Source organism: Lepidochelys kempii, chromosome 2 (assembly GCF_965140285.1).
Source record: "Lepidochelys kempii isolate rLepKem1 chromosome 2, rLepKem1.hap1, whole genome shotgun sequence".
In the NCBI taxonomy this organism is placed as follows: domain Eukaryota; kingdom Metazoa; phylum Chordata; order Testudines; family Cheloniidae; genus Lepidochelys; species Lepidochelys kempii.
This window is the reverse complement of record NC_136381.1, coordinates 104,974,203-105,000,827: the sequence shown is the minus strand read 5'-3', so window position 1 is coordinate 105,000,827 and position 26,625 is coordinate 104,974,203. Positions and strand designations below refer to the sequence as shown.

At 40.1% G+C, this 26,625-nt stretch overlaps 2 protein-coding genes across 4 annotated transcripts; one reads left to right on the top strand and one right to left on the bottom strand.

The window, feature by feature from the left end:
• Nucleotides 1–62: 62 nt before the first annotated feature.
• TXNL4A (thioredoxin like 4A) lies at nucleotides 63–14,336 on the top strand. Of its 2 annotated transcripts, XM_073331812.2 has the most exons (4): nucleotides 63–244; nucleotides 1,444–1,617; nucleotides 11,862–11,965; nucleotides 13,733–14,336. In XM_073331812.2, the coding sequence occupies exons 2-4, from the start codon at nucleotides 1,465–1,467 to the stop codon at nucleotides 13,902–13,904; spliced, it is 429 nt and encodes a 142-aa protein (XP_073187913.1). In that variant the 5' UTR covers nucleotides 63–244; nucleotides 1,444–1,464; the 3' UTR covers nucleotides 13,905–14,336. The 2 variants fall into 2 exon arrangements, with proteins under 2 accessions (XP_073187913.1, XP_073187914.1); XM_073331813.1 differs by lacking the exons at nucleotides 63–244; nucleotides 1,444–1,617 and adding an exon at nucleotides 3,126–3,205.
• HSBP1L1 (heat shock factor binding protein 1 like 1) lies at nucleotides 10,009–24,669 on the bottom strand. 2 transcript variants are annotated; one of them, XM_078851590.1, is made up of 4 exons: nucleotides 24,348–24,669; nucleotides 21,878–21,944; nucleotides 20,673–20,767; nucleotides 10,009–10,201 (listed from the first exon to the last, which is right to left on the bottom strand). In XM_078851590.1, the coding sequence occupies exons 1-4, from the start codon at nucleotides 24,390–24,392 to the stop codon at nucleotides 10,112–10,114; spliced, it is 297 nt and encodes a 98-aa protein (XP_078707716.1). In that variant the 5' UTR covers nucleotides 24,393–24,669; the 3' UTR covers nucleotides 10,009–10,111. The 2 variants fall into 2 exon arrangements, with proteins under 2 accessions (XP_078707716.1, XP_078707717.1); XM_078851591.1 differs by lacking the exon at nucleotides 10,009–10,201 and adding an exon at nucleotides 18,449–18,932.
• Between the last annotated feature and the right edge of the window lie 1,956 nt (nucleotides 24,670–26,625).

Genomic DNA, 26,625 nt, shown 5'->3' with positions numbered 1-26,625 from the left:
ATCCGCCTATTGAAGGGAAGCCTACAAGCAAGATGGCGACTACTGCTTCCTGTCGTGGACGTGTTCTGCTCGGAATACGCAGTGCGTCACTTCCGACCCCCTTTCAGCGAGCCCGTAGAGTTTTGGGCGTGGGCGCGCGCCCCCCTCTGGTCCCCCTCAGGGCTCGCGGCGCGGTCGGGGGCCGTTGTGGAGCGTGGTGCAGGCAGCGGCGCCGGCGGTTAATCTGCGAGTGCGGCCGTGGGAGGTTGGTGTCTCGGGGGCCCGCTGGGCGGGCGGGCTCCGTGTGGAATGTTCTGGAAGGGGCGTCGCCTAGCGGGAGCCAGCCCGTGCCGCCGCGGCCAGGGGCGCGGGGGGGCAGCTTCAATGGGGTGTAGGGTGGGGCATTGTGGAAGGGCCCTTTGGGGCGGTGATGCGCGGGGCTGAGGGGGCCACTGTGGGAGAGGGTGGTGGGGCACTGTGGGAGGGGGTGTCAAAGCTGGTTTGGGATTTAAGTGGCCCTACGTCATTGGCCCCATGTCATTGCCCCCATTAGCACACCGGGTTTACCCTTAGTGGGGGCAGCCCCCACATTGCACCACCCCCACCGTGGAGGGGTTTGTAATGATCATAGCTGATGGAGCTAGGGTGCGACTGCATCCCCGCGTCGTCGTCGTCCCCCGGCTTTTAGTGGTTTCCCTTATGTGCAGGGTTTACAGTTTGATTCAATGGCTTTGAGCACCCCCACTATAGTAATCGCTCCAGCGCCCTGGTAGTAATAGCTCCTTTAAAAATGGTAAGTTTGGGAGCAAATCTGTCAAGCCTCTGAACGTGGCACATCTGACCTGCCAGCTGTAATATGGCTGGGCCTGTTGGTAAAAGACTGAAAATAAAGGACTGGAGATTGTGAAGGCTGAAGAGGTTTCTCTCCATTCTTCCTATTCCTGGATGGGAATCTTGCTGGAGACCCCTCTTGCTGGACTGGACGATGGTTGCTATGTGAAGCGTGGCCCTACTCCATACTGAGCGTTTCCTTAAAATTTCCTACCTGTACTTCAGTGCCAGTGAGAACAGTGTTGTAGAGAGGTCACAGTGTAACCACCATGTCATTTAGGGCTGTTCTGATACAGGCTAGGACTAGGTGACACAGTAGTCAAAATGCTTGCTGTCGATCTATGCTAGAACTACTGTTGGTGAAGTTGCAACGGTGGGAAATCCTAAGAAAAAGCACAGTCTGTACACAGCATTAAGAAAAATAAATAGTCTTTATCCGAATTAGTTCACTATCAACAATACTTTTGGTGGTGTGTATGTGTTTTTAAAGGAAACCAGTGAGGTCTGGACACGTGCATCATCTTAAATAAAAGCTAACAGATGGGTGTTAGCTTTATTGGGTTGGCTTTCTTGATTAATGTTAAGTAGATTTCAAGAATTGTCAATTCTTAGATGGTTTCTGTTCTTTTGCAGGCCTTACATCAAGTTTTAAAAATGTCGTATATGCTTCCTCACTTACACAATGGCTGGCAAGTAGACCAGGCCATTCTTTCAGAAGAAGACCGTGTGGTGGTCATCCGATTTGGACATGACTGGGATCCAACTTGTATGAAAATGGATGAAGTGTTATACAGTATTGCTGAGAAGGTAAATTTGGATTGTTGTTTGTGATAATTGTATATTTCTGTTCAGCATCTGAAATTGCGTGTTCTTTTTAGTCTAAGGCAGTTTCCAGGCAATAAATCCAACTTGTTCAGTTTCCTTAACAAGCTATGCCTACATTGAATGAATGTGAAACAGCCATCTGCTTTCATGGCCATCTGAAATAATTACCCACCATGTTGTTTAATGCTTGATTGAATGGAAACAGTACTACTATATTCTAAAACTGAGCATCTGTCCCTGAAAATATTTTTCTTTTCTGACTGCTGATAGTTTAACATCTAATAATCTAGGCCATTCAGAGGGAAACAAGTTTCATTAATAGCACTGGTATGAACACTACAGGTAAGATTAAGCCAGCATTGTCACTTCATACTCAGAATGTGTAATATTAATACACTAGCAATTAGAAGATTAATTGGAATAGGTTAAAACGTTTAGATGTTTTAGTTTGGCATATATTTTTATTTTTAAAATGTAAAATCTTAAAATGCATGGGAAGAAATGCACTTATAGACCATGCTCAGCCTTGGTTGAAATGGGTGCCACTGCACTGGCTTAATTAGAGTTTGCACTTGGTTATACCAGGGCTCAAATTAATTTTAATCTGTACACATTGAGCCAAGCTCTTGAAGCTTTCTCAGATGGCAATGATACCCTCTGACAAACAGATCACCCATTTAAGCATCTTAGATACTGAGGAAAAATTAATACACCGGACCCTCGCTAGAACATGCATCTATATAGCGCGAACTTGCATATAGTGCGGTTGTGACCATGAATCCCAAATTTAATTACTTTAATTGAAATTCATTTTAACGCAGTCCCCTCTAATGTGGTACCGCGCATGAATCCCATGTTCTAGCGAGGGTCCAGTGTAATTGTTTACATAAATATGTGATTGGATATATTTTATCCTTTCATGTTCTCCCAGATAACATTATTGCATAGTAGTACAACTAGACAGAAATCTTAGCAAATTATTTGTTGGTTAAACCTCAGAAGAAAAAGTGGGAAACTCAAATAAAACAAGAACCTAGCCAAAAAGACTACTGTGAATTAATGTTTAAATGGCATTCAACGGTTGTTTCCAAAATCGTTTGTACAGTTCTTTATGTGCTGTAACCTGATGTGAAGCTGTTTCTGTGGCAGTCATTTCTTCTCAATGGCATTCTTAAAAAATTACACTTCTCTTGTTCATCTCAGTGTTGTTGAAGACATCTGGTAAGGCAACTGCGTACATATCAAATATTGAGCCATAACAGGACTTAAGCTAGGAGGATGCTTTGACATTTCTTCAGCACAGCTTCTTTGCATTTGTTTGTCTTATGTTTACTTTTAATGTTGTGAGAACTGATGGATTATACACGGGAATACTATTAGTATTTATCTTTGGCAGGACTCTTGGCAATTTGGCAGACATATTGGCATTTAAGTTTTTATGAGGGGAAAAAGAACAATGTAACTTTTTATTTAAAAATCTCCCTCTGCAGAAATGGCAGGTTAAAGGGGGAGATCCTTCCTCATCCTCTTGCTTACGAGCCATGTTTGGATCTCGCAGCTGTTTTAAAGAGTGAGTAAAAGTTCCAATTGTACAGGTGTTTATAATCTAAAGCAGGGGTTCTCAAACTTCATTGCACCACAACCCTCTTCTGACAACAAAAATTACTACAGGACCCCAGGAGAGGGGACAGAAGCTTGAGCCTGCCCAAGCCCCACCACCCCGGGGGTGTGTGTGCAAAGCTAAAACCCCACTGCCCCAGGCTGGGGGGGCCAAAGCCGACGGGCTTCAGCCCCAGGCAGGGGGCCTGTAACCTTAGCCCCACCAGCCAGGGCTGGAGCCCTTGGGCTTGGGCTTTGGCCCTGGGCCCCACAAGTCTAAGCCAGCCCTGGCAACCCTATTAAAATGGCGTTGCGACCCACTTTGAAGTCCCAACCCACAGTTTGAGAACCGCTGATCTAAAGCATAGTACAAAATGTTGCCATGCTGTAGCTGCATGCTACATTTGAAGAAAATGTAGCTCTATTTCACACTTAGTACTGAGGTGGAACATTTTTTTTTTTTAAATTTGCAGCATGATTTTAGGAAGTAGTAATGTATCTGTACTTTATAATCAATGTGGAGTTGGACTGTATTGACCTGACTTGTATTTTGGCAAGAGAAAACCGCCAGAACATAAAGTAGATTGTTCCCACTAAAATATATCCTTGTTTACAATTGAAATAAGCATTCATTTCAGTGCAATACATACCGAAAACTTTAGAAAGTTTAACAAGAAATAATGTTGTGTGTTTCCAGTTTTTCCAGAGCAAAAATGTAAGAATACTATACTTATAAAATACCTTGAAAATATCTCAAATTATTTTTTGCAGTACAGAACACTGTTTCAGAGGCGGCCTGTGATTCCTGGAAGCTCATCCCCAGGGATACAGAGCTTGGGGTGCTAAATTTTTATATAATTAAATACAAATATTTAAACGATATTTACAGTAAAAAGCTAAAACTTGTCTAAAAGTAAATACCAAAAATCAGACAAACCTCAAATCGGAAACCTTTATTGTATGCATGACATTTGGTAGAGAATCACTTGGTCTCTGGCAAGTGATGACTTGAGATGACTGGGTCCATTGCTTTGCATCTAACCAACCGTGGTTGAAAGGCACACTAGCAATGGCATCTACTCAAGAAATGGCCACTTGTCCCTGTGCTTCTACTCGGAGGCAGGCAAAAGCTACAGAGACAGTTAATAGGCAGAGTAGGGAGGTTAGAAAAGTGTAGTTGTTGTTAAAGCTGGTGGTATTTGCCAATCATTAAGATAAGCATACTCTTTTAAAATCACTTCGTAATTTTAAAGCCAGGAAAATATTGATTAAATTTAAAGCTTATATGTCTAATAACTAGAGCTGTCAATTAATCTCGGTTAGCTCACGTGCTTAACTGAAAAATATTAATCATGTTTAATCACACTTTTAATCGCAGTGTTAAACAATAGACTATTGAAATGCATTAAATATTTTGGATGTTTTCCTACATTTTCAAATATATTGATTTCAATTACAACATAGAATACAACATGTACAGTTCTCACTTTATATTATTATTTTTATTATAAATGTTTGCACTGTAAAAATGATAAAGAAAAGAAGTAGTATTTTTCAGTTCACTTCATACAAGTTGTATAGTGCAGTCTCTTTATCATGAAAGTGCAATTTACAAATGTAGATTGAGTAACTGACTGAACAAGAAGAAGGACTGAGTGAACCTGTAGGCTCTAAAGTTTTACATTATTTTTTTTACATAACTAATCAAAAACAAAACAAACAAGCATATTTACATTTACGGGAGATAATGCTGCACGCTTAGTATTTCTAATGTCACCTGAAAGTGAGAACAGGTGTTCGCATGGCACTTTTGTAGCCGGCATTTCAAGGTATTTAAATATCAGATATGCTAAACGTTCATATACCCCTTCATGCCTCTGCCTGAAGAGACATATGAATCTTTAATTCAGCTAGCACATAAATATCTTGCAACGCTAGCTACAACGGTCCCATGCCAATGCCTGTTCTTACTTTCAGGTGACATTGTAAACAAGAAGCAGGCAGCATTATCTCCTGCAAAAGTAAACAGACTTGTTTGTGTGAGTGATTGGCTGAACAAGAAGTAGGACTGAGTGGACTTGTAGGCTCTAAAGTTTTATGGTGTCTTATTTTTTTGTAATAATTCTACATTTGTAAGTTCAACTTTCATAATAAAGATATTAGGTGAATTGAAAAATACTGTTTTTACAGAGCAAATAGTTGTAATAAAAAATAAAGTGAGCACTGTACACGTTGTATTCTGTGTTTTAATTTAAATCAATATATTTGAAAATGTAGAAACTATCCAAAAATATTTAAATTGTATTCTGTTATTGTTTAACAGTGTGATTAATCGCAATTAATTTTTTTATTGCGTGATTAATCACGATTAATATATTGTTAATGCTTGTGAGTTTAATTCAAAAACACATTCCTCACCCAAAAAATTTTTCTTGGGTCTTTTTTCTCCCTTAGACCTTGATACTCATGTTTAGCTCCTCCTCTGCTCTCCTCCGCTTTCTTTTAGGACTGCGCAAAATTTCCCATTAAGTCCCCCGCAAATTACCCTGTGTACCTCTTAACTGTCACTCAAGATCTGACAGAAACTTCCACCTCGCTTTGGCTTGTTAGTACAGATCTCCAATATACTTGTATGAAAACCATGTAACTTGAAGCTATTTTAAAAACAGTTTCCAGCTAAAACAATTTAATTGGCCACAGTACACCATGTCAAACTTTTTTAAAACTGTCCTCAAGAGTAGATCCTAATTGCAAGCTGGTTTTGTCAGGTTGTTTAACTTGTTATCTAAACTGTGTTAAAACAGCTTCAGGCTAAAAGTTTTAGGTTAGTGTAGACTGGGTGTTAGCTATTGTAATGCTTGCAGGCATATGGGTTTTTTTTCTGCTAAGGTATTGTAAACGGCATTAGGAAGAAAGACATTGGAAGAAAAGTGGGATTCACTTTTTCTTTTGTCTGATGTAAAGCCTTGAGCCAGTAAATGGGAAATAATATTGTATAGCTGAAAGTTGATCTTGCTGAGTTATATGAGGGGAAGTAAGTGGAGAAATATACGGAAGGGACCTACAACTTTTCTTATCCTTCTAGTCATGGACCAGTTATAAGAAATGGCTTAATACTGGTCCACCAAATATTTCTAGCCCTGAGAAGTATTAAAATGTTAGCCATATTTAAGGTTCATCATCTAACCATAAACTTTTTTGGATATGTTTGTTGAATAATGTAAAACTATATTAGCTTCACAGAATAAGTTGTTATATGTACTTCTGCCTGGGTTCCCTCACTACAGGTGCGATAGGCTTTTAGAATCTACACTGCTGCTGTATTCAACAGGAACTTCAATGGGCCATTGTAGTTAAGTGGAGAAAATATCCAATTTTTTTTTCCCCCAGTCCACATATGCTCCACTCAACTTCATTGGGTGTCGTAGCTTTTCTTGAATATAGAAGAAGACACTATTACACTAGCAGTGTTGGACATGGATGGCCTCTCAGACTTTGCTTGAAGAGAGAAACAGCGAATGTGTAGATATTCCCTCTTACGGGGATTATTGAAGTTCTATATAGTTATTCAAGAACAAAAATATCAAAAACATAGATCTGAGAAACACCAAGATAATGGTCGTGCTTCCCTGCATATTCTCCACATCTTCCATTTCAGAATGATGTTGGTGCACGGTACTCTTAACTCCTAAAGCTTAGAATGAATGCTTATGCTTCTTGAAGTCAGTTTTCAGATGGTATACAGTACTGGTTTTAGTGTTAACAGTTCTAATAAGGAGCCACTAAAATCAGACTGAAATTAAAAAGTGAGTGGAGGAAGACAAGTTGGCAGCAGAAAGTGGCACTTGAGGTCTGACACCTTGCAAATCTGGCCAGTAGTATTCTTTTTTCCAAACTTTGGAGTCCATGGAACTTTTAATCCCCAAGCGCTAAAAGGAAATAGTTTTGGAGAAGTCCCATTGATTTACTGCAGGGATTTTTACGTAGTCAGACTTTTTTTATTACACTTGAATGTGTGTACAAAGATTTCCATTCACATTTTTATAGGTGTCTTCACTGAACACTTTTAAACTGTAAAGAGTCTCAGATTTATCCTTTTTTACTTTCCTTGAAAAAGTAAATGTTTAAAAAATTCTGCAAATGTTATCTGTCAAATAAATGTGGAGGCTCCAGCATGGCATTGGGGAGCACAGGCCACTGGCTGCACAGAAGTGGGAGATCACTGTGCAGCTCCCCTCCCAGGACACAGATTCAACAGTGAGGCTACACCCAAGCCTGACACAGTGAAAGGACTGGGCCTGCCCCAGAAACACCCCAGGGCCCTGCCCCTCTGTGCCAGGTGCACCAGGTGTTGGCAGGCATGCTCAGCAAGGGAGGATCCAAGTGAGGGGGGGATACAGGGGTGGGTTGAGAGGGTTCTGTGTGGGGCAATCTGGGGGTGGGTGGCTCGGGGGGGGAGATGTGGGTGCAGGGGGGATCTGGATGCACAGGGGCTTGTTATGGGGTTCTGGGTGCAACAGTAATGGGACTCTGCAGGAGGGTCCAAGTTAAGGTGGTTGGGGCTCAGTGGGGTGGGGATCTGGGTGCGGGTGGCTTTTCACGGTGGTCCAGCTGCAGGAGCAGGGGGCTTGCCCGGGGCGTTTTGGGTGCGTGGGGAGGTGAGGCTTGGTGTCAAGGTCTGGGTTTGAGGGGCTCTGGATGCACGGGGGTGGGCAGATGGGGGAGCAGCTCCCTGTACAGTGATCCCTCCCTCTGCAGCTGAGGAGCAATGGGCACAGGAAGCGCAGGAAAGGGGGAGTTTGCAGAGCTTCCTAGAGCTGGGAGAGAAATCTGGGAGTGGGTCTGACGCGGCCCTGGATGCCTCACAGGGGAAGAGGAAGTCCTCTCATTCCCAGCCCAGCCGGGACTAGCAGCTGAGCCCACTGCAGGGTGGGAGCCACCAGCTGGGTCTTCCCCAGTTCTGCCCCCTGCCCCACAGTGATTTACCTCTCTGCTGGCTGCCCTGGGCACCTGAAACATACTGCTGGGGAGGATTGCATGACCGCTGTTGTGGCTTTCCTTTGCTTCCCCATCAGAAAGTCATTTTCTGCCGGGAAGCAAAGAAATTGGGTGCTATACATTCTGCTTATGCGAGGTGGCACAGAATTTCCCCAGGAGTAAGTACCTGTGTCTGATTATAAACTCAAGTATCTTTTACTGGAATGAGAATTGTGCCAGCTGCAATTGTCTTTAAGTATAGTTGTAGCTGATGGGGTACTAACATGATTTGCTTTTCCAGTATTATATTTATTTTCTTCTCTGGTTTGAGGTAGTTATGTTAAAGTTAGTGTTTAGTGTCTTGTTCTCACATCTGACTTCTAGATAGGCGCCACTATGCTGAAACGTTAGGGAACAAGTTTTATACTCTAAACAGTGGTCTCCAAACTGCATGGCATGCCCCCTTGTGGGGTGTGGAGGAATCTGTATGGGGGAGGTGTTGTGGCAGGGCCTGGGCCAGCTCCCAGAGGGGAGTGGGGAGAGAGTGCCACCCAGCCCCACTTTGCCCTCAGACCAGTTGCAACCCCAGCCACAGCTCCACTCCCCCCCGACCAGCTCCACCCCCAGCCTCAGCTCCACTATGCTCCCTGCTCTGCCCTCAGCCCCAGGCCAGCTCTGCGTTCATTCCCGCTCTGCCTTTAGCCCCAGGTCCTTCCCCATCTCCAGTTCTGCCCCCAGTTCCACCTTCAGCTGAAACTCCTCTGCTGAGCCAGTAACGGAGTAGGGGCACAGACAGAGTCCATTACTGGAAAGAGGAAGTGCAACAGGAAAAGTTTGGGCACCTGTGCTCTATATAGGAACATTTGTTGTATGTATTGTATTAGTGCCTAAGAGCCCCAGTTGTTGACCATGTCCCATTGTGCTGGGTGCTGTAGAAACACGGAACAAAAAGATGTCCCAAAGAGCCTTCAATCTAAGGAGCGTGGCTAGTGATTCCAGTGTTCAAATGCTGTAAAGCACTGAATTCTAATTAAAAATCTTTTCAGAATTGAAACAAAGGGCATGGAGAGAGGAAAGGAAGGCATTCTGGATTTAGTTCCTGACTACCTCAGATTTCATGTGTGATTTTTGTTCAAGTTGCTAAATGCATGTGTACTCAGTCCTCCATTTATAAAATTAGTACAACAATTTTCTTCCAATCTAATGCTGGGAAGGTAAGTTCATTAATGTTTGGGAGGTGCTTAGATTATGGTGATAAGATCTCTACCAAAGTATGTATAATGATCAAAACAATCTCATTTTCAAAGTGAGATTCAGCTAATATTGTTTATTGAATATTAACTATGTAAAATTTCTCAGTTTTGTAAAACAAAGAAAAGTTAATATTTGTACCCTCAGTGGCTTCCTCTCCTAAAGTGTGAGGCCATTTGGGTCCCTTGCTAATGACCTACAAAATTTTGTAGTTTATATTCTATAGGAGCTGTAATTGCTCAGTTCATTTAAATAGAGGAAATATCAAACAAACTTAAGCCACTCCTATGGTAGGTGCTATAGTATTTCTTGCATTGAGTAAAAACTAATATTTTTGCATATAAAAATATTTTACTTATATTTCTTAATATTTTAATGGTATTCTTTTGTACTTCAAAAATAGAAATGTTTGTGCTTGTGCTTTGATTCATAATAAATTCTACCTTTGGCAGAAATGCTCTTTGTTTCATGAAAGTATATTTTAAAAATTGTGGACAATGTGATCTCAAGGTTAACCAGACACTGATATTTTATTCAAGGACTAAATTTAGTGTGTCCTAAGAGTTTTAGGTTTTTGCTGACAAATGTGCATTGTAGAAATTTCCCAGCAGGAGAATTGCACATGAGCTGTTGGTATTGTACATGTCAGTCACCTGGTAGTTCTTACAGAAGCAGCAGTAGAGTGAAAATAATGTCTTAGTTTCACTGTGCTGGAGAAGTCTTTTCCTGCAAAATCAACCTGGAAGCAATGAGTTACTTCAGAAGATTATCTAATTTGATCTTATAAATACAGTTAACTTCATAGGTAATGTGAACTGAGTTCTTGGGGCTGACTATATGTACACAGACTTTGAGGTTTGATACTGTGTGTCTAAATAGAAATTTACTTTTTTGACAGACATTTGGATTATGATGTATACCAAATAGCTTTGTCACTTTGTACATGAATGAAAAATCAAGGTACTTTCTTAAAGTACCTATGTTATGTATGCATTTGCAGACTTTTAAAATGACTAATTGCTGTTTACACTAAACAAAAAAGTGCTTGCTTGATACTGCATAATTCTGTATTGTTTTATTTGTTAACATGTTATATAATTTCTGTTTAATCATATTTTGTTTTCCAAGTTGTACTTGACAGAAAATTAAATAGTTAAAAGTACTTGAAAAATATTAAGCTTGTTACAATCTAAGATTTTGCAAGTATTACCTTTTAGAGAATGCAAAATTTGCCTAGTTATGCATTGAAAAGTCAGGAAACAAAAATATAAGGGTGTTTGCACTACATTTAACTCTTCCCTGTTATACATGTGAGTTACAAAAGCAAGCAAGTATATCATATAAACGTTTCTCAAAACTGTGGTGTTTCTGCAACTTAAAAATAGATGCTACATGTGTATCTAATCCTTGTGTATGTGCATATTTTCATTATCATTGTCCAGTATGTTTAGTGACTTAAATGTTCATATCAGTTCTCCTTCTTTTCAAGATAATTTTATTAATTCGCTCAGAGCCTGTGGACTGTACATTTTTCTTTTCAACTGGAGCATAGCTTTCTTCAGCAATTTAAGAAATTAACCATGAATTTAGTAAGAAAACCCATTTCAAAATGTACGGTGCATGTACAAAGTGCAATCTTCAGTTCATAATAACTCTGCAAAATCAAATCCTACTTTTGTCAGAGCTCTCAAAAGTATTACTCAATGAGGAATATTTACATGCCAAATTTAAACTTTCTACCCCTGCCATTTGGACTTCATAGATGTCCAAAAAGCCTGAAGGTTTTTTTTTTTAATTCTGAAGTTTAGTGTGTTTTTTTTTCCCTACTGTTCTATTAAATAATAGCTAACCCATCTTTGCTCAAACTTTTTAAAAAAAACTTTCTGCTTTGGACACAGACAAATTATGGAAAATTTCAGCTTTTTGGGTGAAAGTTTCTGGAAGTCATAAGCAACTGAAAATTAAGCATTTAAATTCTAACCCTTCAGCAACCTTAATGATAGCATTTGCTAGCACTCTTACCTTAAATATTTATAGGGTCAGATATATAATTGAGAGGAAGGCACAACAGAGTGTGACTTAGTCACTATTTTAATACATACCATTTTTCTGTTACTGGATGTGAATTCCCTTTCTCAATAAGATGTCTTGTCTGTAATATTTTAAAATGTATTTATTTTCCAAACTTTTAAGAGCGAGTTAGAAATGGCAAAAGGGAATAAATATTTGCTTGACTTAGTTATGAACATCTTGCAGCATTATTATTGCAATAACTTGAGCATATTTTCTCTAAATCTGTCAAAATTCTATAAAAAGATCAGTCATTATATAGTTATTAAAGGCTTGCTAGTGTATTTTGCTCTGTTTACAGTCATTTTAATTTTGTTTCTTCTGTTCAGGTAAAAAATTTTGCTGTTATTTATCTTGTGGATATCACAGAAGTACCAGACTTCAACAAGATGTACGAGTTGTATGATCCCTGTACGGTCATGTTTTTCTTTAGGTATGCCTTATTTCTACTGTATAATTTAATTTGGTGTATTGTGGATTACATGCTATAATTAAGGGCAATGTATTGTATGCATTTTATATATGCTCTTGTATTTTTTTAAAAAATATTTAAGATGGTATTGTACTTATGTACAAGTAATTGCATTCAAGTTCAGTGTGGCTCTTCCCCAATTAATCTAATAAACCTTAACACCTTGTATCAATTCTTCAGTAATGTTGATACCCTGACCCATTTGCCACTTAGCACTTCCATTCCTGAGAATTAAAAACAGCACCGTTATGAACCAAGATGATACTGCAAGTAAAGCCTGGTCTACACTAGCAGTTAAGTCAGTAATACTGTGTCGCTCAGGTGTGTGAAAAATCTGCAGCCCTGAACAATGCAGTTAAACCCACCTAGCGCCCAGTGTAGACAGCGCTAAATCAAAGGGAGAATTATCCTGTTGACCTAGCTACCACCCATTAGGGAGGTGGATTACCTACCCTGACAAAAGAACCCCTCCCATCATCATTGGTAGGGTCTTCAGTGAAGTGCAACAGTGGTGTTGGTGCAGCATTTTAAGTGTAGATGAACCCTAAGATCCTGACTGAATTTTCACTCTAGTGCCATATTCATCTCAAAGCACAGTGGGAAGTTTAAATGGCATTGTTTTATATCTTAATGTGTATTAACATATGCCATCTGGATAATTTTCCTCACATTAGACCTATTGAAGTCAATGGAGTATTTTTCATTGGTTTGGAGGAGGCCCATTGTGCACAGGAAGTGTTACTGCATTCGCCTCTCAAGCAGAGGTTTTAAAAAAGCATTCTGAGCTTTTTTTCTTCCTGCTACCCAGCTGCACAGAACACTGTACCTATGAAATCAGCAGTTTTGCATGTTTGAATCTGCACAGTAGCTGATTTTAGATGTTAGATTTACAGAAACAAGCCCTAAATATAATTAAAATATTTACATTTAAAAATCAAATGTGTTAAGTTTATAACAATATCCGTATCTTATAGTTGAAATGTCTTACGTTTCCTAGAGTGATAGAACTGCTAAACTTTTTGCATTCGTTGTGTATTTGCTTGACATTTTGAAGTGTGGCAACATTTAAAGACACTGCCAACATAAAATTAAATCTTTACAGTAAATTACTAACACCTCAAATTACTTGTGCTTGTACTTTTTGGTTTCTTGGAGAAATAAAAGTACACTGATCCACTTCACTTTGTTCTCATATACTAGCACAATATTTGAGTTCTTGGCACCATAGGGAATTTCAAATTTAAATGTCTAAGAAAAAATACATCTCGTTCACATGCTAATTAAATAAACAACACAGATAAAATATTCATAATAGATAACTATCCACATTATTCAGTTCTTGAACCACTAGGTCTACTTCTAATTGATAACATCTGTTAAACGACAAATACATCTAGAGCTTTTTAGAAAGGGACTTTGTTCAGAAATGTTACTTTTTTGTGCGGGAGGCGGGGGGGGGGGACATGAAGATGCTATTCCTCAGGATAAACATAAATCTTTATCTTTTTATTGTAACTTTAGGAACAGAAAAATACTATTTTAAAACAGGTGGGCTTTCAACCTGAGTATGACAAACACTAAATGGCAAAATACATTTGTTAAATACCTATTTGCTGACCTACAGGGATATGGTAGAAGAGTTACATATTGCAGGGTGCTTGAGTCCTGTGAAATATTATGAGAGAGTAGTTTAGCATATTGACCTGTTTTTTTTCTTTCCTCTTAAAGGAATAAACACATCATGATTGATTTAGGTACAGGTAACAACAACAAGATTAACTGGGCGATGGAAGACAAGCAAGAGATGATCGACATTATAGAAACCGTTTATAGAGGAGCTCGTAAAGGTAGAGGTCTCGTGGTGTCACCAAAAGACTATTCTACCAAATACAGATATTGACATTCTGTGACACTTGCCCTTTCTCTTTTAGTCCACCTCCACATACACATAATTATCCTTTGTATATAAAAGTTGATTTACATTTTTTTATTATGAACCTGTTTTGAACTCTTATTTAAAAACTTTGTAAAATTTCATTTGAAAAAATAGACAGGAAGTCTGGAACCATTTGATTTCAGAAATGCAATAGCTGGATCATTCCTTTTGAATTAAAGGACTTTAACTCTGCAAATGTCAACCTCTCAGTATAATATATTTTTTTAACACAATTCTATTCTTAGAAAAATATGTTAAAAAAATATGACAAGTTGAAACAAATGTACATGAGAAACTTTTAGTGTAGCCTATTAATGGATAAAAAGTAGTGCTGTTATGTTCTTGCTGTTGGCTTATTATTTTTAATAATAATAAAAGTATTTGCCTTTCAAGATACACCTCTTGAAGTTAATGGCTTGTCACTTTTGTCAGAGTCTCATATTCGTGGTATTTTGTTCATGTCTGGTAATGGATACCAGAAACCATTGGCACTAAAAAGAGAGGGTGAAATACTAAGCAAGCAAAATTCTCTGGAAATACAGTTGTTGCGTATCTTAAAACATTTTTTTCCTATGTTTGAAAAAAGACGCTTTAAATGTGATTTCCCCACTATAAAGTTATGATTACAGAATTGCTATTCTACAACTAAAGTTTAGACACTTATCATTGTATACACTTTTCATTATAAATCTGACTGAAAACCAGTTCTAACTAAACCAGAAAAGGTCTTTTATTTGTTTAGTTTGTGGGCAACTGCACCAGCCATTTTGAGAAATGCAGGTTGAATTGGTATTCCATGGCTTGTTCTAGTAACTCTGAATTTGTTTCATTCCCTGATCCTCAAGAACTAGTGCATATGGCTATACTTAACTATGGTGAATGATTTGTTTCCTATGTAAAAATGTATTTCTAGGTGCTATACAAAATATTAAAAATTATATAAAGTCCTGCTAATTTTCTAAGCACTGTATGAACAGGGATCCAGGGCCAAGACTATTGGACATCTTAGAAGCAGCACCACAGGAGTCCCTGCCCCACTCTCTGTGCTGGCGACTGTAGTGATTCATCTTCGTGAACATTATTTTAAAAAACAAACCACCTTTTATATTAAGAAAATGCCAAGGATAACATTAGTTATCTCAATTTAAAATATAAAATTTGTTTATTAAAATTTGAACTAAAAAAAATTCAGTTCAGGTTCCATAAATATCCTTAACTTTTCCCTGGTATCCCTGGCTAATTTCACCCTCATCAGAAACCCTTTTTTCTCATTCACCTGACCTCAAATGCATTTTCCGATTGGACTGAAACTCTGTCAGACCATTGCATATGGCCCACAGGCACACTTCCAGTTCGCCATCCTTTTGCCTCTTACCTTGTTTGTACTAACTAGAGATTCTGTGCCTTCTCATTGGGGTCCCAAGAACAACATACTGCATCTTCACCCAAATATAGTTTAGGAGCATCTCTCCCATACAACACCATTCCAATGAGAGTCAGAGAGCTCTATCTAGGCCAGTAGTTTTCAAACTTTTTTTTTTTTTTAGTGACCGAGTTGAAGAAAATTGTTGATGCCTGCGACCCAATGGAGCTGGGGCAGAGGGAGTTGGGGTGTGGGAGAGGCTCAGGGCTGGGGCAAGGACTTGGGATGCGGGACTGGGTAAGGGCTCTGGGGTGGGGCTGAGGATGAGTTTGGGGGGCAGGAAGGGGCTCTGGGTTTGGGGGGCTGGAGCAGCGGATTGGGGCGCGGTGTTATGTTGGGTGGCTCCTGGTCAGCAGGGGTGCTAAGGCAGGCTTCCTGCCTGTCCTGGCACCGTGGGCTGTACTGCGCCCCTGAAGCGGCCAGCAGCAGGTCTGGTTCCTAGGCAGAGGCACAGAAGCAGCTCTGTGCGGCTCTCACCTGCAGGCACCGCCCCCGCCCAAGCCAGTGGGAGTGCGGAGCCGGTGCTCTGGGCAGGGGCAGTGCTTGGAGCCCATCTCCCCCTTCCCCCACCCCCTCCTGGAGCTGGACCTGCTGCTGGCTGCTTCCAGGGTGCAGCGCGGTGTCAGAACAGGTAGGGACTAGCCTGCCTTAGCTGGGCAGCACCGCAGGCGGGACTTTTAACTGCCCTGTTGGCGGTGCTGACCAGAGCTGCCGTGACCCAGTGCCTTACATTCCATGACCCTTGAAAACCACTGGCTTTGAGGAAAGACCATTACAGGGTGGGGGTGTCTTATTGCTCTTCTAGATTTGTTGGGAACTCCTGGAAAGGCTGAAGCAACCTGGCAGAAATGCTTCCAATAATCTGGAGCATGGGTATGAAGATTCTGAAGTGGTTTCAAGAACTGGGGTTTTCAGGCATCCATGTAGTTGGAAAGATCTGCAAAACTTGATTAGGTTGGTGGGAGAGTTCGCAACTGATGCTGCTCATTAAATTTTATAATTTCTTAGATACAATGAAGTAGTTTAAGGCACTTGCATTATACTGGGAAAGAGAAGCGTCCCAGGTAATGTCAAAGATAAACATGGACTAGCACGGTTTTTTAAAGCCTGGTCAGCTGTTAACTGACTCTGGGGGTCCATCCTGGACTCTGCCTTTCAACAAATAGTTGAGAAACTAATTTTAACAATTTAACAGCTGAAAAGCAGTTGATCCTTTTATTTTTGTTCTTCCTGCTATGCTAAATAGAACTGGCTTGACCAGTTCTATTTAGAGTAGCAGGAGAGGGGTAGATGCTTAATTGATCCCTGGTTTAGTATGCTTATTTAGCTTAGCCTTTTCTTGTCCACATAGCAGGAGTGAGATAGTGTTTTAAATCGATCTAGTTAGACTGAGGTGAAACTCCTGCCTTGCTTAAACCCATGTAATCCATGCTTAAATAATTTCAGCTTGTTTTGGTATTACCAAAGCAGGAGCTAAACAGATTTAGGTGATAATGAAACTGGTTTACATGTGTTTACATTAGGGATTAGAACTCGTTTAACTAGGTTGATTTTTAAATAGATTGTTAGTTTGATGCAATTTTTCTACTCTAAAGAAGCCCTCAGAAATAACTGCTTTATTTTAGTGTTACACTTTCTGAAGACTGATTTGCTGTACTTCTGCATTCCTGCTTTTTGTCTCAAGCCAGGGGAAGGGAGGTGCGGTGAAGAAGCAAGATCCATAGTAGTTTTAAGTGTGCACTCCTTCCTGAAACACTGTGGTTGAGAATGATTAACTTCTCTTCATTGGTCTTTTGCTGTTTGTTTCCTTACTAGAGTTAGTTTTGGGTGCATTCAAGAAAAGGCAGGTATAAACTACATTGTAAATATCTTAATTGGGAAATTATTTCCTAGATTGTAAATTATTTGGGATAGGGACAGTTTTCCCTTGTGTGAACAATGCTCAGTGCATAGTAAATGCTTCTGGATTACAAAAAAAGTAGCATTTTTATGAACAATATTATTTACCTACTCATACCTTTGTTTTTGTACCCTGTAAAAGATGTGCCATGAAATTTAAGTGCCATGAAATTCCATTTCCAGCAAGATATTGCCTAGTAATAGTATCATCCTTTTGGAATCTTATATCCTTGAAGTTAATTTGTTTTCTTTAATTTGTTCTGTCAAGTCTATCTTGTTAAGCAGATGTATGATAGCATTATCTCATGTTCCAAAACCTATCCTGTATTCAAAATGGGATCCTTTCTGAGCTCATCCCCTCATGCTGGGGAAAGTACATAGGTGAGATATGGTTTCCTGCTACAGATTGTATGGTGAGATATATGCACACCTCAATGTTGGTATGCACTATTTTGGAAAGAGGTATGTAGCAAGACAGAAGTGAGGGCTCTGTTTAAGTGCACAGTCCTTTTCTGTGTATGACTTTGATAAAGCAACTTGTATTCAGAGGTGTGCAAGTACAGAGGAATTTCCAAGATTCATCTTTGGCTAATGTCTACACTACAAGCTAGGGTGTGATTCTCCTTTTTGTGTATGCATACTCATGCTAGCTCTCACTGAACTAGCATGAGTATAAATAGCCATGTAGCCATGGTAGTGTGAGTAATGGCAGCAGAGGCAGGGCTTAACTGTGCTTAGTACAAACCCTCCTGAACCAATGGGTTCTGCAACCCATGCTAACAGGGCTACACTGCTACTTATACTTTCACTAGCTTGATGAGAGCTAGTGTGAGCGTGTTTATGCAAGCAGAGGAATTACAGCCCTAGCTTGTAGTGTAAATATATTCTGTGTACCAAAGTAGACTATATCACTCAGATAAAAATCTTATTTCAGCATTAATAGTATGGGTACATATTCTGAAAGCGAGAGAGCGAGCTTGTGCACACACTGAATCTAAGGGAGTGACAAAATAATGTGGTTTCATACACATACAATATTGTAACTGTGGAAATCCATTGCCACAAGAGGATTCAGTTATTCTGGGACTATTAAACTCAAAAACAAGGAAATTCGGAAACAAATCTAAACATTAAATTTTTTTACAAGAGCATGTTTCAGGTATTTTGAAAATGAATAGCTTTTTATTTAATCTTTATCATTTTAAAAATTACATGGCTGGGCAGATTCATTACAGAATATATTTTTGGATTTTTGTAATGAATATTGTACACAAATTTAGTCTCATCTCTTGATAAGATAGTGTTTCCTCTATGGCATCTTAAGTAAAATGTGTCGTTAGTCTGATGGCCATAACTCATCTTTCCTCCTTTATTGGATCAGTAACAAAAAATGGAGACTTCATATCTTGCATGACATAATTTGCTTATATACTTTTCTTTCACTGGAGCTATTCTTTGTGATTGCTGAAATATTAATAGATGTTCTAGTTATCAGTCATGGTGCAAGACTAAAAATTTTACCCTTTGAAGTCCTTTACAATGTGTGGTATTTTCACTTGAATTTTGTAGAAATACACATCCTGTTTGTAAATGAAATCTTCCTCATTCTCTATAGAATGTAATACAGATTCTGTCTGTATTTCTTGATCAGTATGTTCTCATTTTCAGTGCTGTGCAAAAAAAAAAATATTATTTGCTTATTCAATTAATGAATATGGTTCAGTATAATAGGTTTCAGAGTAACAGCCGTGTTATTCTGTATTTGCAAAAAGAAAAGGAGTACTTGTGGCACCTTAGAGACTAACCAATTTATTTGAGCATGAGCTTTCGTGAGCTACAGCTCACTTCATCGGATGCAAATTCATCCAATGAAGTGAGCTGTAGCTCACGAAAGCTCATGCTCAAATAAATTGGTTAGTCTCTAAGGTGCCACAAGTACTCCTTTTCTTTTTGCAATATAATAGGAACATCCTTGTACAATTAACATTTTAATTTAAGATTTGAGATGGTGGTTTCAATGTTATGAAATATTTGTTTTTCCACAGAAATTAGGCATCAAAAGGGACAGAAGAATATAGTGTATATACTTTACTGCACTTCCTTGCTCTGTTTAATATGGGTTCCTTTAAATCACAAAATCAACTCATTTATCTCAAATTCAGGGATTTTTTTTTTCAGATGGGTTAAAGGAAAATCATGGTAATAGAAGGAAAATATCACCAAATACTACAGGACAATTAAAGTGAGACAACTGTATAACTACTAAATATGCTGACCTGTGTTAGTTTTTAAAATTTTATTTTTATTTCTCTGGTGTCTATCCAGGGATCTAGGCGCTATACATTGATTCATCAATTCTTCAGTTACAAATTAAGGTTATTGTGATAGTTCAGATATGTGATACAAAGTCTTAATTTTTCTTGTTAATTTTAGATACAACTAGCTGTAAAATATAGTTTAAAAATGCAGCATGCTATAGTGGATGCTGTTAGCAGAATCAAATCCCAGGCATATTAAATTATTAAAAATGACCTCAACCTTTTTTTAAATACAATCTAGATTCCAAATAAATGCAGACTTACATGGCAAAATATTTTAACAATATTTGAAAATCAGGTGCTAATCTTCTCTGTCAGGATGCAAGATTACAGTATGTTCTCTTTTCCATTCCCCATTCCCCCCCTACAATTCAGGATATAACGGGAGCCTAAACTAAGGTAATTTTAGGCACTAACTTTGCTCTGTGTTCTTGGGATGTCACCTTAGAAATCTGCTAAATGAATTCGGGATTTGAAAATATGTAGTGTAAACTTACATAAGTTCTGTTTTTGAGTTAGTCTCAAACTGTTACAAGAGATTCCATTTAAATGCTTGATATTAAACAATCTACAAGGTGATAGTCTATTAGAATACATTGTGGATCTGGGTGTGCAGTTCCCATTAAGGGAATATATGTACTCCAAAGCATTTATTGTTGGCATTTTAGTGGAGCTTCAGGTATCAAGACCAAATGGAAAGATGTAATGCATAGGAAGCCTTCATTGTTAAACAAAGCACTAAAAACTTAATTTCTCCAAATAATGTTCTCTATGATTTAGAGACAAATTCTTTCATCTGTGTTAAGCCTTTTCTACACCAGGACTTTGTCTACTAGTGATGTTAGACAACTGGTTCAGACAGTGTAGTCAATTCTTAATGGGCCTTAATGAGCTTGATATAAGAGTGATGCTGGAGTGGGAGGATAGACTCCTTCCCCTCTTCCGTTCCAACCTTCACAGTCACAAACCGTAACTCAGATGCCCACCTTTAAAAGGGATGGAGAACCTGGGCACCAAGCCTTTCTCCCCGGTAGTGTGGAAGCAGTTTACAGCATAACTACACACAACTTTGTTTTACAGAGCAACTCTCACCATCAGATCCTCACTGGTATTTTCTATCCCAGCCTGTGCCATTAGGTCAGTGACGTGCTTTTCAAGGTCATCAATACGTTCACCCATTTCTTCCAGTAAAAAGTTAAAGAGAACATTGTTATGTATAGCAAGAGTACAGTTTTGTTAACTTTCACTTCTGTGAAATGTTTACCAGTCAGAAGTTACTCTTCCAGATGACTCCATCTCATGCAAAACTGAAGCTGAAAGGAATGTTACAAAATTGCATTGCAATAAGTTTTATAGTATCTGAAAAGGGCCGTGCCCTGTGAGTGATTTGAATGCTTACTTGAATGCCTACCTACTTGGAGTTAGAACAGCTTTCTTCCTAACAGCCTCTTTTTTTTTTTTTTTTTTTTTGGTGAGGAATGTGCCTCAAGAAGTTGCTCTGAAAGACGGACATTATGCTGTATAACACCCTATTACCTAGGAGGCCATAGTGAATTACAGCTGCATTTACTAATGTACCTGTAAGGTCAACCATGGACAACATAAATATGCAATCAAAATGCATACAGAAGCTGAATTACAAAAATTTGGGGTGGGGAGGGGAGAATAAGAGCAGAGGTTGGTTGTTACAGCTTATCTTGTGCAGCAAGTTTCCAGGTATGTGACCCAGTTTCTGTATTGTTAATTAGTGAGAGATACCTCAGAGCCCTTTTTGTTCTCAGCTTCTCTCTTTGGGTCCAATTCTCCTTTTCCCTATACATGGAAGGCTAAAAGAAAGTTTGTCCGTACTTTCTATTTGTTATGCATAATACACTAATTTAAAAAGCAGTTCTTATAGACCTCTCTTTCCTCTTTCACGGTTCTTGCCGAGGTGATTGTACCTGGCCGTCAGGATATTGCAGACAACTTGCCACCTTTTCTTATAGACTCCCATCAGCAAGAATTGCTGTACACTGGCTGGTCTTTACCATACAAATATCAGCATTCTTCTGAGGAAAGGTAAAATATTTAACTATGGTACAATTTGGATCTCTGTATAAATGCATGGTTAATTGTATTCGGGATCTTTCTGAATACCAAACTGAAGTGTAAGTGTATCCAGATCTTGATTTCTCAAAGTAAAATATCAGATAAACCAACCAGGTGAAACAGTTAGTGTTTTTTATATAAACTTATTTAAAATCCTACCGAACTTGCTCTATTAATCTAGTAACATACAGAATAACAAAAAAGGATATTTCTCAGAGTTAACTTTTCAGTCAAAGCTTGAAAGTTCTCCTGCAGTTGCTGTAGTAGGTTTTCTGCCTGTAAAAAATAACTAATTAAAACATCCACCCAAATCAGCAAAGAATATACTGTCTTGACACTTCAGAAGAGCTTTCTATTCTGTGAAAAATAAAACATGGTGTGATAATTTCATTAACAACACTGGGCTGAAATAGAAAATCAAATTAGAAAAGCAGTGTGTGAAAGAGATGCATGGCTAAGAAGTTCATTGGATCTTATTGATATCTGTCCTATGTATTAATGTATGAAAGAACAAATACAACTATTCTTTTCCAGATTGGCTTAGAAGAACTGTAACTAGTAATCTAGTTTCTAAGAAGATCATTCTGAGACCCAAACACACAGACTGAAGTATGTACCCAACCTATGACGAATCAAGTAATTAAAAGTTGAATATATTTTCTTTGGCTTCTGCACAATTATATCTCATTGTTTGTTTCCTTTATGCAAAATGGGATACTTCTGTCATGTGGGTGTTGTGAGACTAACTGTTTGTAAAAACAACAGGAGTCCAGTGTCATCTTAAAGACTAATATTTATTTTGGCATAAGCTTTTGTGAGTAAAAAAAACCCCACTTCTTCAGCTGCATAGAGTGAAAATTACAGATGCAGGCACCTGGGGAAGTGAGAAAACAGATTGACAGAGCAAGACAAGTACCCAGAAGTCACCTACTACAGGACCGGCCCAACAAGGGAAATAACGGAACACCACCAGCCATCTCGTGCAGCCCCCCCCCGCTAAAACCTCTCCAGCATATCATCAACGATCTATGACCTATCCTGGAAAACGATCCCTCGCTCTCTCAGATCTTGGGAGGCAGGCCAGTCCTCGCTTACAGACAGCCCCCAACCTGAATCAAATACCAGCAACTACACACCACACCACAGAAACACAAACCCCATTGCTTCCTCTGTCCCCATATCTACTCTAGTGACACCATCAAAGATCCCAACCACATCAGCCACACCATCAGGGGCTCATTTACCTGCACATGTACTAATGTGATATATGCCATCGTGCCAGCAATGCCCCTCTACCATGTATATTGGCCAAACAGGCCAGTCTCTACATAAAAGAATAAATGGACACAAATCAGACATCAGGCATAGTAACATACAAAAGCCAGTAGGAGAACACTTCACTCTCCCTGGACATTCTATAGCAGATTTTAAAGTAGCCATCCTTCAACAAAAAAACTTAAAAAACAGACTTCAAAGAGAAACTGCAGAGCTACAATTCATTTGCAAATTTAACACCATTAATTTAGGCTTGAATAGGGACTGTGAGTGGCTGGCTCACTACAAAAGCAATTTTCCCTCTCTTGGTGTTGACACTTCTACCCTGATTGAATTGGCCTTCTCAGCACTGGTTCTCCACTTGTAACCTAACTCCCTTCTCTTCATGTGTCAGTATATTTGTGCCTTCATCTGTAATTTTCACTCCATGAATCTAAAGAAGTGCAGTTTTTTACCCATGAAAGCTTATGCCCAAATAAATCTGTTAGACTTTGAGGTCACTGGACTCCTTGTTTTTGTGGCTACAGACTAACAGGGCTACTCCCTGATACGTTTGTAAAGCATATTGAAGTCCTGGGGTGGAAGGCACTATAAGTGTGAAGTACTGTTATTACCACTAAGGGCTTGTGTACACTGGCAACGTACAGTGCTGCAACTTGCTTGCTATGGAGTGTGAAAAAACACCCCCCCCCCCAGCAAGTTTCAGCGCTGTAAAGAGCCAGTGTAGACAGTGCCCCAGTGCTGGGAGCTAGGCTCCTCATGGAGGTGGGTTTTTTGGAGAGCTGGGAGAAGTCCCAGCACGGTGCCCGGCCACACATTATCTTCATTTTACAGGTGGAAAACAGGCACAGAGGGCCAAACAGGATTAGTTAAGGAAACTGTAAGTGTAAATACACCTTGGGTAACAAACTTTTCAGTGCTTTACACGTTACGTGGTGTCTCAGTAAGAGCTGCTGCCTGCCTGGGCCCTGACCTGACCCATTTTCTTGTTTAAACCCGTGCTAAGCTGAACTAGCCTGACTCTGGCTGCTGAGATGGCTGGTTTACTTGGAGGTAATTCACAAAGACTATTCTATTACCCTCCTCTTGTTGGGGAATCTCCGGTTTCTGCCAACGACTCTAACAGGGGGGGAACTCAGCGTGGGGCAGAGTGATTGCCCCCCCAGCCGTGGGGCTTTAGGAAGGAGCTGCTGCTACTGTTACCGGACTCCTGGGGCTTTGCAGGGGAACCGGCACCTTCTCTGCCTTCCTGCCGCCCTGTAGCCGCTTCTGTGGGTTACTGGCAGTGACCGTGTTCCCCAGAGAGGGAGGCTCGCCGGAGAGCTGCAGCCCGCGTGTGGCAGGGCGGCTCCCGGGCCGTGACCCCCCTCAGCCCGGCCCGCCCTGCCTGGGACCCGCACTCACGAACTGCGAGAGGTCCTGCGCGCTCCGCGGGTCGTTGTCTGCCATCCTTGGCCGGCTGCCGCCGAGCCCCCGCGCCGGCCCCTGTCCTACTCCTCTCTCCTCCTGCGGCTGCCGCCTGCTCCCAGCTCCCGCCTCCCTGGCGCGCCAAGAGGCGCTGAGCAGGAGCCCGCCCGGGCAGAGGGACACGCGCACAGAAAGAGGCCACCGCCTCCTCGAGGGACCTGGGGTCTTGTCAGCGCCCGTCTCGCCGCAATGCCCGCAGCGCGGCGGGCCGCCCCCGCAAAGCCCTTCCTTCCCACACTTCTCACTCCACCTGCTGACACAGACTGCCAGCTATGCGCAGCCAGACACACCCTGCACACCAGCTTCCACCACTGGGCACACAGCTTGCCCCCAGGGTCACCGCCAAACACTCACAAAGGACACACGAGCTCACTGACATACACAAGAGAGGTCAGCCTAGATGATCTGATGGTCCCCCTGGCCCTAACCTCTGGGAAGTGGACACACACGGACACACCCTCACAAAGATTTTCACACACACACAGGAACAATGTCAGACGCCATGGACAAACATGCAGACGTTGACAAATACATGGAGACACTGCTCAGTTCTTTGTCTCTGACACACACACATGCACAGTGAATAAACACAATGCATGAGATTAGATGTTGACAGATCACCAAGCCTGGCAGTGAAACGCTAACAGACACACACACAAAGAAAAAGTATCTTGCTGAACTTTTTAATGTCAAATGATGACTTAAAAAGAGTGTTAAAAAGACTCTGCATTTCATTACTGATGTCAGCTGGAATGTTTTGTAATGAAGTACATCCTAATGACATGCATCCCACCAAGTGGGTATTCACCCACGAAAGCTTATGCTCCAATACGTCTTTTAGTCTATAAGGTGCCACAGGACTCTTTGCCGCTTTTACATTTATGTCTTTATCAGTGTTAAATTCAAATGTTTAAAAAGATAGGCCAAAAGATTTTGCAAAGAGCCCTGTCCTATTTAATCAAGACTCTAAATATGAAGGTGGATATTTAGGACATTATTACAATATTTTTAAAATGAAACTAGTTATATTATAAAATTAAATAAAATAGCATTGGATATAGACTACAGTCATTTAAAATCTGTGAATTACATCCAAGTAAACCAACCATCTGAGTTATTAAATCCATTTCCTGCTAATACAAAGCAGCATAAAAAAGTGAAGTACAATGAAATGCTTTAAAAAAAGCCGTTTTAAAAAACTGTGCAGCGGGCAGATCATGCCTTTGAAAGGAGAGATTTTATTTTACTTGAGACCACAAGGAAGAAGATAGTCTCTGTAGGAAATGGCTTGAACATTGCAAAAGGGTGTGGACTTAATTAGATGGTAACTGAACTGTTGAATTTACCTTTGTTATTTGCTCAGCATAATGAATTAATGAGATTGTCCTCCAAAGTGGAATTTCAGGTTTCAGAGGAACAGCCGTGTTAGTCTGTATTCACAAAAAGAAAAGGAGTACTTGTGGCACCTTAGAGACTAACCAATTTATTTGAGCATGAGCTTTCGTGAGCTAGCTGTAGCTCACGAAAGCTCATGCTCAAATAAATTGGTTAGTCTCTAAGGTGCCACAAGTACTCCTTTTCTTTTAGTGGAATTTCAGGCACTCCTTCCATTTATCATTTGAAACCTCTGGCCAATCAGGTTTTGCAGCCTTCAGAGATTCTGTCAGGTAAATACTTAGTGGAAAGTTTGGTAGGAACTGCATTTTCCGTTGATTTATGCACAAAGGATTAAGATGAATTTGTAAAATCTTGGCCATGGCTCTGTGTAATAAGATGTGGTGTAGTTTTGATACTCCATTTAAAAAAAAACTGTTCTGGTAAATTTGTTTTGATAGATTTTTGTGCTAAATGGCTTTGGTTTTCTGTCTTGTAATCAAGAGGTCATTGAATATCCCACAGCTGTGGTATTTCTTTCTTTAATCTCCCAACTGTATTTTCCACTGAATGCATCCAATGAAGTGAGCTGTAGCTCACGAAAGCTTATGGTCAAATAAATTTGTTAGTCTCTAAGGTGCCACAAGTCCTCCTTTTCTTTTTGCGAATACAGACTAACACGGCTGCTACTCTGAAACCTGCATAGTACAGTAACCAGTGGTTCTCAACCAGAGGTTCAGGGCCCTCTGGGGGGATGCCAGCAGGTTTCAGGAGGGCCAGCAAGCGTGGTGGGCTTTAGACTCTCTAGGGCTCAGGACAGAAACTCAAAACCCCACCACTA